The sequence below is a fragment of the Dromaius novaehollandiae genome, chromosome 2 (genome assembly GCF_036370855.1).
Source record: "Dromaius novaehollandiae isolate bDroNov1 chromosome 2, bDroNov1.hap1, whole genome shotgun sequence".
Lineage (NCBI taxonomy): Eukaryota > Metazoa > Chordata > Aves > Casuariiformes > Dromaiidae > Dromaius > Dromaius novaehollandiae.
The window spans coordinates 23,489,582-23,503,574 of NC_088099.1; the positions used below are offsets into that span (position 1 = coordinate 23,489,582).

Genomic DNA, 13,993 nt, shown 5'->3' on the forward strand with positions numbered 1-13,993 from the left:
TTTTAGCTCTCTAAGTAGTAATGTTGATTTTGGCCATGCTAATGGATCTTTAGTTTCACAAGAACAGTCTTATGTCAAAGGCAGAATGGCCTAATCCTGCTGCATGTGCTCACAAGTAGCATTTAGCGAGTACTGAGATGCAAATGGTGCAGAAGGTCACTAAACTCCAACAGATGCTGCTTGAGACTCTCAACACAGCAGATGTGAATTTGGGGAAAGATCCAGTTCAGTAGTAGTGACCTAGGAGATACCGAATGAAGATGAGATATATAAAATTCTTTTGAGTCGCCTGTACAATATACAGGTATTAAATTAAATAAAAAGGCAGAAAAGACTGTTTATTCACTGAGTAATATTTAATCCACAAAGACAAAAAAAATATTTAAAATTTCATACGGTAAAGCTTAACATTATTATATTATCAGCCACATATATGTAATCTGTACATGCTAGTATAGCTGCACATATTACTACAGTTAAACATGCACATAAACAGTTAACATGCTCTTGGGTTCAGGAGACCATTCTTTGGGTTTTGTGGATACTGGATTTTGTTTTTTCAGACCATTCCCTTCAGTTTGAACCAAATCTCACAGAAGAATTGGCCATTTATTGTAAGAACACTTTTGTTTATCAGTAGTCTACATCTACATTCAACTGGACATCCATGAAAGCAGTGATAGGTGTCCAGACCCTTTTCATACTGTTGGGAGAAAGAGACTGTGTAACCTTGGTCACTCCTGTCATATAGTCAGGCACCTCATAGGAAGTGCAAAAACAGAAGAGTATACTTCACACTTTAATAATCAAATTACTGCTGTTTTTTCCTAAACTGTAATTTATCATGAATGTCTTCTGCTAGTACAGATCAGTATCTTCTTTAGTGCTTGTTAACATGTAGTAGCAAGACAGGTTGCACCATTTTTCTGTGTAAACAGAATTTTATTATCCCTCTACTTCAAAGCATTTTAAAAGGTGGCTGTGTCATTGTATATGACAAATATGAAGCTACTCAGCCATGTTACTTGGAATAACCTGTGACAGGGCTTTGAACAGAGCCTGAAGCTTCTCCCTCCTGCTCTGCTGCCTTCCTTGTGGGAACAGCCTGCCTCTCTGCTTGAAGCTAGGAGCTGCTTTTGAAAGCAGATGTAAATTTAAGACCAGCGTCCTGCTGTTATTAGAGAAGCAGATTTAGGAATGATGTTGCCTGGATGTTTTGAGGAACACCATTACATTTACTTTCCTTCTCCTCCTGAGTAGACAAAACTGAAAATGATTACATTTGCCAACATGACTAGGTAAAAGCTTGTGCTGACATGAGCAAACGTTCAAAGTCACAGGCATGGGACTGCCTATGTCATACTCTCCTTTTAGGTTTCAAGGATTCAAGCGCATGTTGACCTTTTTTAGCCATACTCAACTGTATGTTCAGCTCACTGGAAGCGAGATGCCCACTATTAATACAGCAGTGACTAAGCTTGTTCATGGATGAAGCACCTTCCTGCATGTCAGAACACTCAGAATCTCTGTGGACTTTACTGAGGTTGTCAGGAACAGAAGGCTCAATAGACTTCCGTATGATCAGGTCCCTGGGCCATCCCTTCCTCCTGTCCTACCCCCAAACTTCTGCAAATAAGTCTCTGCATTTTCATGTCTGATGGGTCATACCAAACAAAGGTGTGTGGGATTGCAGAAAGAACCCAAGATTTTAAAAGGATCATTAATTCAGCTTTGTTGAGAACTCCTTGATTCTAGAGATTTAGATCCCACCAATGAACTGCAGCACTCTACAAATATAAAACAAATAGTCAGTTATTAAGTACAGTGTATATACTTTCCTATTTTATAATCAAAATGAAATTAAATGTATGGTTCCTTGTTTATTTTGCATATATTCATGTGAATGCATGTATTCCTTTCAGTTACTGCAGTTATTTTAGGATTCAAAAACTATTTTTTTTTTTTACTCAGGGGATGCTGATGGCGAACTAATAGCCAAACTCTGTGGCCAGGCCACACCATCTGTGCCACTAGTAATAGCTGCTCCCAGGATCTGGGTACACTTTGTGAGTGATGAAAACACAGAAGATAAAGGATTCTCAGCCCATTACACGTTTGAAGGTAAATGACATGATTGACTCAGTGGCTGAGGCAGTTTTGGGGAATGTTGCCATTCATCTGGTGATACTGGGAATTCACACTACGGGATCAGTTCTCAAAGAGGTCCTCAGAAATTACACAGGGCCCACCACTATTTATATCCAGTTCAGGGAAACATATGCTAGCAATTGAAATTTCAGATTTATTTTCTGCCTCACTGTTCCCGTTCTCTGAACTGCATTTGAGTTTTTGCAATGCAGTGCAACACTCGGGACAGCTGGTTGCTCTTGGGAATAGGAACATAACAGGTAACATGAGCCAAGTCTGAGTTACTCCAAATAGGCCTCCAGAATGCTAGCACGGCTGAGACGCATTCTGCTGCTTGAACCTTTGCACTCATTTTGAAACCCACTCAAAGCCCTATCAGTGCAAATTACACCACTTTGCCATTTACGGGCCAGCGCAACTGTTCTTCCTGTCACAGCTGAGTTTAGCCTTGGTGCTTATCTGGACACATCAGCAACTTTTTGACTTGATTGTGTTGGTCTGGGAATGGCTCCAGTTTAGTTAGGTGTTTCAGATAAGTAAATGGAAGATAAGGTAGAAGAGGCAGCTCTAAGTGTCAGCTGTGAAAGGTTTTGCAAAGCTATAGTAAGTGTCAGAATAAATACAAACTTCAAGGTCACTGAATCTATTTACTTACTACTCAGTGAAAAATATTTTAAATCTTGGATTTTCCCAAGTGAATTGATTATCATTACCTGTATCAGTCCTACTTAAATATGTTTTAGTACTATTTCAAGCTCAATGATATTCCAGTCAATTGCTTACAGTGTTCAGTTTTAAAATATAAGGAACTGTTATCTTTTCTTCAGCCTGTGGTGGTATACAGTCAGGTGAAAGTGGAGTTATCTCAAGTCCTAACTACCCAGAGCCTTATAGCAACCTGAACCGCTGCTCCTGGCTGTTGGAAGCCCCTGAAGGTGAAACCATCACTGTGAGTAACACAATGCTGTAGAGCCCTGTGAATGCAGCTGGCTGTGAATAACAACCCCTGAGTCTGGAGGGAAAGGTTTTAAAAATTTGGAAAATGGGAAATGTGAAGAAATAAAAAATCTCACCATCGGTCTTATGTAGGGAACATGGGGAAACATAAAGATAATACAACCAACCTAGACTGTTCTTTTCTAAAAGACAGAAAGATTCTAATGAAACTTGACCCTAAGGCATAATTTTTCCCTAAGACCCTAAGACGGATTTTTCCTTTAAAGCAATGACTTTCTGTGTGTAGGGTATTAAAATAGCTCATGTTGTCAAATGTTCCTGGAGAAGTATTCACTCATGAGAATACACCAGCACTGAAAGTGTTTGCACCTCTGCAGAAAAGTTACAAGCCGCTGTAAAGTTAGTTCTGGGTCTTAATGGTTAATCTGGAATTGAATGTGCTTGCCTGTACAAATTACATCAATGAGAGGGTACTCTTGTTTTCCAGGGACTACTAATGGGCTGCCTGTGGTACCAGCCCAATCCATCTGTGCCACTTCCTTTAGCCAAAATGCCAAGGGGCCAATTTAAGCACTTTTATGACCAAGCAGTGCTAAACATCACTCATTGAATTCTCTGACTGATCCTTTGGACAACAGACCCAGTCAGTGACATTTCGGGTCTCGATCAGGAAAAACACCTGAAAAGCAATTTTGGAAAACACACCACAGTTTCATATTTAGTGTTTTTCATTAATTTCCGTATTGTATTTTTCTCATTTGCAACTACAGATACTTCTTATAAACGCAAACCCACAGTCCTAACTATTCTGCTGCATGATCTTTCGATAACTACCTAGGCACTTGCTCATTTTCAGAGAATACAGGAAGATCTCAGTACAACACAAAATCTCTGTTTATTCCACAGATTTATTTATACCTGAACTAATCTTAATCATATGTAAGTAAAGTTTTTTTTGTAAGAAGACTGAGCAGTAGCACCCTCAGTGAAGGCAGACTAACCTTTTCCATTATAAGTTGCCAGTTTCAGTTACTGGCAAACTTCCAGACTTAAACCATTTGAGCTAAATTTGTCTGTATTTGCTCTTTGCCTCAGGTAGAGCTCTTTTGGAGATGAATACATGCAAAAATTACAGGGAGAAGTACTATGTACATGCTAAACTTTTCCACAAAGATCCCAGCTCTGGAAACTAGCAATAATACCTTATTGAAAGAGGGCCAGGCAGTCGTTAGTGTACGTCAATACTGCAACATCAACAAATCCAGGAGTCTACTTGATCAGCAGATCTAAATCTTTGAACTGGAAATCCCACCAGTGTGCAGCACTCCAAGGACAAATAGGTTCAGTGTGGGATAGAGAGAGTGGCAGTAGCTGCCTGCACAGCCCAGTCTATTTACGTGATGTATCCAGGCCTGCAGGAACCAGCCATGCAACTGTTTCTCTCAGGTTGAAGGGAAACCAGCATTATTTTCAGCAACCATTAAGTATTCTGATTCAAAATGATAGGAGAAAAAAATCCCAGGCTCTCTGCTTAAGTAGCTATTCATATTTGAATGTGTAAGTTAAGATTTCAAGACCAGAAGCCTTGAGATCAGGAAAGTGGTTCAACACCAGTGCACATCCAAGGCATTTCTGAAACACGTACTTAACTTTAAACATACTGTTAACTCCCATTAATACCAGTTTTGAACCTGTGTGTTCATCTTACATTTCTCTCCTCATGCTAAGTAGCTGCTGTTACTTATAACAGCGAGATTTCAAGCAGCATTTGCAGGAAAGCATGAAGGTGAAGTGAGGGTCAGACAGCTGAGCACATTCAGAAATCATTGTGGCGGGATGGCTGTGGGATCTGGCTGGGATTGCTCTAACCCCTCTGCCAGTTGTGTTAAGTCCTGAATGTTGTTTTTGTGTGTTACAGCTTACTTTTACAGCCTTCCACCTTGAAAGTCACTCACTCTGTAAGTGGGACTCTCTTACTATCCTGAATGGTGGCTCTCCGGGGTCTCCTGTCATAGGACAGTATTGTGGATATACATCGCCTGGGACTATTCAGTCTGGTTCTAGCAAGCTAGTTGTGATCTTTAACTCTGACCATTCAGTGCAAGGAGGTGGCTTTTATGCAACGTGGACAGCAGAACCTCTAGGTAAGAGAAAAAATTGTTTTTTCTTTGGTCTAACATAGCAGTACATCATGCCTATTTAGCACTTTTCAGACGCAATGTGAAACAGGGCTCCCTCTCTTTAAGTAAGTTTGCATTACAGAACAAAAGAAATACCTGTTAACATCTTCAGCATTCCTCAGAGAAGCTAGGGCTAAAATAGTCAAGTATTAAACCAGTGTCTTCTGATCTCATACAATGAAATCAAATTTGGACTGATATTTACTTCTTAAGCCTCCTACTGGCAGATTCTCGATGTCTGTAAAATGATACCATGCTCGTTATGCTGCCAGCAATGGTATCTAATGTCAGAGGCTATGGAACATTTCATTTCTCAAATTATGTTTGTTTCACAATTTGGTTTGTTTAAACACTTAAAACTAGAAAGAAGTCAGGTTCAAAACAGAGGGGCAGGCAGAACTTTTTGAAGAACATGTTTGACTCAACAGCCTTAAAACTCTTCCACTTCAATGGAGATGTTGTTACACTTTTGAAGGTGGTACACTTACGTGATTGAATTGGTGAATTTTAAGGAGCTACCTCCCCTCTGTTGAAATTATCATCTCTTTGGATGAAAAAGATAAGGTAACTGAGAGCTGCAATCCTTCTGGCTGACACAGATTGAATTTCCATTAGTTAACTACCTAGTAGTTTTCATGTGGTCAGTCGTACCTCAGTTGAAGGGTGGTAACTTTCCTCTCGGAGTGTCCTTATAAAATAGTATATCAATAGTTTGGGCTTGCGCGAATATATACTGGAGTGTCTGTGTCATTTAAGCAGGTTTTGACACTTCTTCCTGTTGTTACTGGGATTTCATGCATAAAATCCTTCATCGGTGTGGTAGGCATTAGCATACATATGCAATGTATGCAGTCGGTATCCTTTTTGTGAAAGGACATTTCTCTTCTTAAACATTTGGTTTCCTTTCAGTTGCTTTCTTACATCAGCATTTGTCCACTGAGAATCTCTGGCTTTACACTCTCCATGTGCAAGCAACACTTGGCCTCACATCCTTCTAAGCAGAATTGCTATTACCTTACATGGAAGAATGAAAAAATAAAATCTTCCTTTTAAAGCTGATATATATATATTTTTCATGGAAAACAAAAAAGTAGAATGTTATATAGCTTTTTTTCTCCTTTACTCATCCTCTTACTACATCACCTCTGAAGTAGTATCAGACTGTTAGTGCTGTAGCATAGCCCTAGTAAATTATTCTTGGCAGTGTATTTGCAAATATGTTTCAACTTATCTGAACTATGTATAGGGACATGAGCTGACATAGAGCCATGACTAGCTGGGCCCCTTTATAAATTAATCTGTTAACAATTTTTTAAAGGCATGTATTTAGCTGTCTCCATACTGCAATTCACAGGGCTGCCTGGGCTGGAGGGAAGTCGTCATTTTGCCCTGGGTCAACAGACGTAGCTTGAGTAGATTCACATGTGGAACTGCAATATTTGCATGTTGTAAAGTGAGAAAAACTGGGATACAGCAATAGAATGAGGTTTTGTCCCCAGGGCATTTCTCTGAATGGCTATCAGCCATAGTGTGCCTGCCCTGGTGTGTGGGAGGGAACTCGCACAGTCTCCAGAGAAGCTCCTCCTCGATGTGTTTCTGGCCTTCATTCTCTGTGATCAGTAGTCACTCCTAATTGTCAAGAGTGTACAGATGGACCAAAGCAAAACTGGCATGCAGAAGGAACTCACGAGAAAGAGAAATCGAAGCACAAAGAGAGACCTCCTCTGGAGTGTAACTACCTCTTTGCTGCAGGGGTAGGAGAATGAAAAATAAGCAATAGAGGGGTAAATGAAGGCTGAACAGGTGCTAGGGCACTCTCGCTCTTGCGGCCACAGAGGCAAGCAGCCATTCAAAGCTGAGTACTTTGGGAGCACCAGCAGCAGATACTTTGAGCATCTCTCACCTGTTGCTATTCTCTCTAGGATGTGGTGGAATCATTCATTCAGATAATGGGGTGATCAAGTCTCCTCATTGGCCTCAAAACTTTCCCATAAACACCAGATGCACGTGGACCATCATTACACATGAAAGCAAACACTTGGAGATGAACTTTCACAGTATCTTCCAGATCCCAGATAGCAGTGGAAGCTGCCAGAGCAGTTATGTGAAGGTAAATTAAATATTGGTGTGAGTTCAGCAGAGCAGTACTTAAAGTAGTCATGATTCCAGAATCCTGTTTTGCAATCGTGTCATTGTTAGGAATGTTAAGACATAAAATCCAGGAAATATGAATTAAAGTCCTTGTATGCTACAGTCATTTTTTAATTTGCTTCAAGAATTGGCTTGTGTTTCTTTTAATTTTTACCAGCACTTGAGGCTCCACCTATTCAGAAGGGTCCCCTCACCCTATATGATGTCTCAAAAATGAACAATATGAAAAAAGCTGTATATATATAGCTTCAGAACCAGGAAACAATGAGAAAATATACTGTAATGAAAAGGCCTTTTCAATTATTCCAATGAGTAAAAAACCATGAATGTGACACTATCATTCTGCAAAACTTCTTTATAAATGTGTATAAGCTGTCCAAATTGTACTAATCCTTCTTTTTTTATCTCAAAGAACAAAGATAGCATTCTTATCCTTCATAGGTTGTCAAGAGCCACTTGTTTTCAAGGCAATAGAACAGAGTGGACATGCTTTGAATTTTTCAGTGTAATTTTTTTCTCAGGCATTCGGCATATGTTCAGTGGTTTTGTGTTCATTTTCTCCATAGCAGTACAACTCCCACTTGCAATAAAGGGCAAACATAATTGACAACATGTAGGAAGGCTTGAACAGCTGTACATCTGATCTATACCTAGTTGCTTACAAACTTCAAGAGCACTCGTGTTTGAAGGCTGTGAAAAAAATAATTATCAAATTTGTGTTTTCAAAGGCTGCTCCTCTGATTAATTGCTGTAATATGTTGCAATAAAGTTTCACTAATATATAACAAGTCTTCCTGCTACCCAATAAAGGTGCTTTAAATTCAGATTTCTAAACTGTCCTGAATGTTGTTTGCACAGCTGATTTTAAACAGCCAAAACTGTGTCAATTGGAGATTCAGCCCTTAGAGAAAAATCTGAAATTACTGATGATGTCTGCCTCCATTTCTGAGTGTCCAGTTTGAAATGTGTGAAGGTCTCTGGATATCAGAAACTGCTGAGCAGGCATAAATTTCTCCCCTGTATTCCAAGTTGAGCAGCCAGAAAGAGAGGAATCCAAAATCAATAGTGACTTTGCAAAATCTTGGCCAGGCCATGGATTGTTTATATTAATCCTTTGAGCATCCACTGACCCAAACACCTGGCCAGATGAATGAGCTTATTCATATGCCTATACTTACAGACTAACCTTTGGCTAACTTTTGCCTAGGATGGTTGCTTAGAGCAATCACAGTTTTCTATCATTGTTCTAGTTCCACTCAGATTTCTTTTTAAAGATATTATTTTTAAAATCAAACATTATTTGTTTCTTATGTATTTTTGGTATGAGACCAGTAAAACACACTGATGCAAAATAAATGTATTATTACAGTAAATCCTTTTTTACTTTTTCCTAGAGTAGAATTTTTAAGTCCTTGGCAATAAACATCCCCATTCTGGAAATGATTTATGCACGCAGGAACATCAAACACTCATGCATATGTTTCATTTTATGTGTGCTGAAATTCAGTGCTTAAAGTGTGAGCCTGAAGTACATGCTCAAATAATTACTTGAATGGGTTTTCACTTGAATACCTACTTAAAGTTAAGCCTGAATGTGCTTCGTGAATGTATGGTTTGCTTGGCTGTATATTGGCTATTGGTGCAGTTGAAGTAGGATAAAAAATACCATATTTTTCCTATTACAATTTTTTGTGAAAAAATATTTTTTTTAACTCCCTATATCATTTGATGCTTGTTGTTAAACAAGTGAATGCAACATAATAGCTGGAACAATTTTTGATTAGCAAGACTAGATATCAAGGATCCAGACCTTCCAATCTGGAGCTCTATACTAACCTAGCATGATAGCTTGGGTTTTATGGACTTATGAATAGCGTAAGGATTGCATTCAATATTTCACTGTATACATAGGTATTCATATGGATAGAGTGTATGGAGATAAGTTAGCAGAGACAAAATGGAGGTAGGCAATGAGGCACATAAAGTGTTTCTCTCCAGGTGCCTGGACCTGATCTACGTTGGCCCTGCTTGCAGCGGGGTTGGACAAGATGACCTCCAGGTGCTCTTCCAAGGCCCCTGGCCACCTATGTTATTCTGTGACTCACTCCTTGGAGAATTCTTTTTGTCTCCACTGACTCTAATGTGAACAAAGATTGATTAGCTCCAGTGTGGATGTCTAAGTTTCAGTGCGAGATGAATCCCACCCTAAGTCTACGGGAAGGACAATTAATTGCATGTGTAATTCCTGGTAATGTGTTTCCACAAACTGTGTAGGCTTTGAAAGCACTAAACCATTTCCAATCTGGGCTTCTCAGGTGTGGAGAGGAAATGGTGATGAAGAAGAGGCTTTGTTAACCACAGGATGTGGAAGTTCAGCTCCTGACCCTGTTGTTGCTCCAAACAATGTGATAACTACAGTATTTCAGTCTCAGGATGCTCCTGGGCAAGGTTTCTCTGCATCTTTCATAAGCAGTAAGTGACGTTAAAGCCAGTTGGCTGCTCTAGTAGTCCATTTTGGATTAGCTTTATTTGTCTGTGTAGCAAATCATACCACAGTCCAGCAAGACGCTGACACCTCTGCCCGGCTTTCGAACGCAAGAGTTCCCTTACTGAATGCAGTGGAGCTGCTGCGTGCCCCACCGCTGGGACTTGCCAAAACCCCCTTGCAACTTTGTAGCTATTCTTAGCCATCTCTGCCTTTTTAGTGTGCTGAAAAGAAATGAATAGGCTTTAAATTTTAAGGGTTTGTTTCTCCGCAGTTAGGCTGTTTGGAAGCTAAAGCTATAATCTCCTTGAAAGAGGAAAAAGGATCTGTTCCTCATTTCATAATTTTTAACTCTATTCTTTTTTCAAAGTACATGCTGAAACTGTGGTACTTGCTCTTGCGTATGGGATAGCCCATGTCCTTCACATAAACTGTTCTCAGGAGGAGAAATGACTCCTCAACATCTGGTCTGGCCTTTGCTTAGCTTTGTTGTTGTATTTGCAATTTCTAAGTCTCGAGTGGCATTTCTTGGGATGGCCTCTCCATTTGCTTCACGATGACATGTGCTTTGTGCGGATCAAACCCACTGGAAGTGTAGGAGATGCTGCTCAGTTTCAGTCATTTTGGGGGGGGGGGGGGTCTTTTTATACGTTGCTGCCAAAGCAAACCACCTACCCTTCACTGGATTCAGATTAAAACAGCAGGAAATTAAGTGCTTAAAATAAGACACTACTGAAGTACAATGAATTCTGAACTGAAGCTGCTTTTGATTTTACAGTGCCTGCACTGTTGTCAGTACCAACTAACAGTGAAGTGCAAACCTCTCAGTGGAGGCAATCACAGGCTATATATGCCTGTTTCTAATTTTATACTAGTATATTACTATATACAGCTCTGTTTTAAGCCTATAGCTTAAAATAAAAAGAAACCCCAAGGGACATGCCAGTTGTTTGGGTCAGAATGAGCTCCATGAAAATGAACAATTCTGTCTGCTTTAGAAATGGAGGGTGCCTACCCTCTCCTGCCCCTCTGCATCTGGCAAAGTAGTAGGGAGACGGCCTGGCTGCCTGTCAGGCAGGAAGCATGAATGCCACCACTTGGGCGAACACAGGGATTTTCAAATGAGCTACACTTGTCTTAAGTGACTTTGAAATGTGCAGGCTCCAGAACCATAAGAATAGTAGTGCTGCGTCCTTCTAGTCAGTAGGGCTGGTGACTACAGCCCAGCCTTAGCCACAACTCATCGAGATACTGTGTGAGACTGGAGGCAGGAAGGCCCTGTGTTTCCCCAAAATGCTACTGTGTGCTTGTGTAAGACCCACTTTTGTTTTCAGGCTATGTATTACTTTCCTTGGCTATTTGACTAACCTCTTAAGGAGGGAGGAGGTGCTTGTGTACATGAGTGGCTTTGTTACTGCAAAACCAGAATGAAGTTGCCGCTTGGGATTATAACCGTTTGTCATTTATTTCCATTTGCAGGATGTGGAGTGAATTTCACTGGCCCCGCAGGTCATATTGTATCTCCTAACTACCCTAGTCAGTATGACAACAACTTGAACTGCAGTTACGTCATTGATCAGGGACCACAGTCACTGGTGGTCCTAGAGTTTGAGACTTTCCACTTGGAAGGTAACTGCTTCTTCATAATTCCAGTATGTGCTATGAGGTGTAATCTTATGCATGGAAAATGATTGATACTTTAATTTGCTGGTCCATTCTGACAGATAAACAGTTACAGCATTAATTTGCAGTAGTTCAGCTTTGTGTCAGTGAAGTGTTCCAGAAGAGTGGAAGATAAAGCTCATCTGTTGATGAATATCTTGCAGCGATTAAGTGGGGAGTCTGCCAGGTAGTTAGAGTATAAGATTGACCACAGCCAATTTGGATGTTTGTTCCTGCCTTTTTTTTTTCTTCTTTTGCCACTGACTCACTTTGTGATCTCAGGCCAGCTGCTTTGCTTTTCAGTGCTTCTGTTGCCCTAACTGATAAAATAGGTATAAATATACTTAGGTGTTATACAACGATGTAAGAACATCTAAATAATATTTGTGAAACTGCTTTGTGAAATTAGGTGAAAGACTACAGTAGCTGAAAAACTACAAAAGTTGTTATCCTGTCCTTACCCATGAGCAAAAAAGCCCCTCTTGAGATTTTCAAGGTTGCTAGTATTTGGCCAAGAAAGACCAGATATAATATCATGGTCTCGTTGGTGTGAATGGTCAAACTTTCCTGACTTTGATAGGATCAAATTTTTATGGATGGAGATGTCATGATAACACAGAGGAATCAGTATGTACAAACTATTTGGGTGGCACGATATATTTTGAGGTCATCTAAATTTGTTCTGTTAAAGTCACCTGGACAAAGAGATATTTGAATAATCTGTTACTGAGGCTTGGTGGGTAATTTGATTTTTTTTTTTTCCAGACCAAATCACAAAGTCAGTAGTCAGGCTTCTTGTCTTCTGAAGTTTTCAAACTGTTTTGGATTTCAAAAATATTCTAGTCCAAACTTAATTTAGGTCTGAGACAAAGATTTGATTTGATTATGATTTCATCTGAAACCTTTTGTTCACCCTCCTAGTACAAACTACTATTTTGAGAATAATATATACATATATATATAGAGAGAGAGAGACCACAGAAATTACATGATTTCTTCACATAGAAGACACTATTATTCTGCAGGATCAGTAGACACACCAAAACATTAGGCTGAATCAAAATAGGCCTATTCTGACATCTGTGTGTATATACACATTACTGTTCTGTATTCTGTTTGTGCATTCAGTTACTTTATAAATGGATTCAAGTTGTTATTAAAAAGATTAAAGCAAAGAGGTAAGTGATACCAACATAATAAACATAGAATGCCTTTAATATTTATGTAGATCTATTTCTTGCAGGACAGTTTGCTCCTTTATTGTTACAGGCTTCCTCAGGCTACAGAAACCAAAATCCTTAGTCACATGAAAGAAAAGAAATTAGGATGTGAGCTAAAGGACATCTGGTTATAAAAGAGGAAGTATGACAGTCTGCTATAGCTGATTATTAATGTATTCTTCACAAAGTCTTAAAATATAACCCAGTAGCAAAGAGAAATTACCTGTGTTTAAATGGGAAAGACGACTGAAACCACCATCTTGCAAACTATCATGCAGATGTGAAAACGTGTTCAGCAGTCCCACTGAATCTGTTTAGCACATGTGCCTAAGGGTTTTCAGCATGAAGTCCCATAGCTCTTTTGCAAAGGCAGGACAGTGTTTGGCAGCATCTGTTAGAGCCATTTCCAGCTATTCCATGGGCAAGGAAGCATTGCACCTGCTTAGGTTGTTGCTGAGTGTGGCCTTTTAAATTCTTAAACATACCAGTACAGGTGTTCTGGGTTGGGTATTTATAGTTTAGATGCATGTCCAATTAGCACAATTTACTACCTATCTCAAAAGAAATCCAATTGTTTTTTTCATGGTTGTTTAGTAACAAAACGAAGTATTCAAAATAGTGCCTGTAAGGTGTACATATCTCATTGACTTTTAACTGGTTGAGATATGTTTTCCAGAAAATTAGAAGACAGAAGGCAATTGGCTGTAGTGCAGTGACACATTGCTACAAAATAAAATGACTTGATTGGTTAATCACAGATTTCTGCTATAAAGTAGTGTGTTTTCAGTTATGATGAGGCGGCTGTTCCGATTATAAAGGATGCCTCCAAATGATGCAGTTCATCCATAGCAATGAAATAATGCCAATATCTGGAATCAAATGAATATGACATGCATGTAGTAAATATTAAATATGTATTAAGCATTAAATATAGCAAGTAACAATACAGAGCAAGAGAGAGCTGGAGGAAACTGCATTTGTTGGTTTTATGATCAAAATTTAATCTAAATCCTGGTAGGTAGAAATGACATTTTTGGCTGACTTTGACCATCTGAAAATAGACATCTAATTTAGATTTATCATCCAGATTTATCTTCTCCTATACTAAAGTGAAAAAGATAGTTTTGTGAAACTACAAAGGTTGCAGTTTGCTTCCGTAACTCCTATATTGTGCTTGGTTATTTTATAAA

At 39.3% G+C, this 13,993-nt stretch overlaps 1 protein-coding gene across 3 annotated transcripts in view; it reads left to right on the forward strand.

The window, feature by feature from the left end:
- Positions 1–13,993, forward strand: part of CUBN (cubilin) — a 152,286-nt gene that overhangs the window by 105,933 nt on the left and 32,360 nt on the right. For all 3 annotated transcript variants that reach the window (XR_010387583.1, XM_026098657.2, XM_064505984.1), the window contains 6 exons: positions 1,972–2,121; positions 2,976–3,097; positions 5,024–5,249; positions 7,208–7,395; positions 9,752–9,908; positions 11,401–11,550. Coding sequence is in view for 2 of the 3 variants with exons in the window: in XM_026098657.2 (XP_025954442.2) it covers positions 1,972–2,121; positions 2,976–3,097; positions 5,024–5,249; positions 7,208–7,395; positions 9,752–9,908; positions 11,401–11,550 (993 nt within the window). In the remaining variant the exon portion in view is untranslated. The remainder of the gene's footprint in view (positions 1–1,971; positions 2,122–2,975; positions 3,098–5,023; positions 5,250–7,207; positions 7,396–9,751; positions 9,909–11,400; positions 11,551–13,993) is intronic.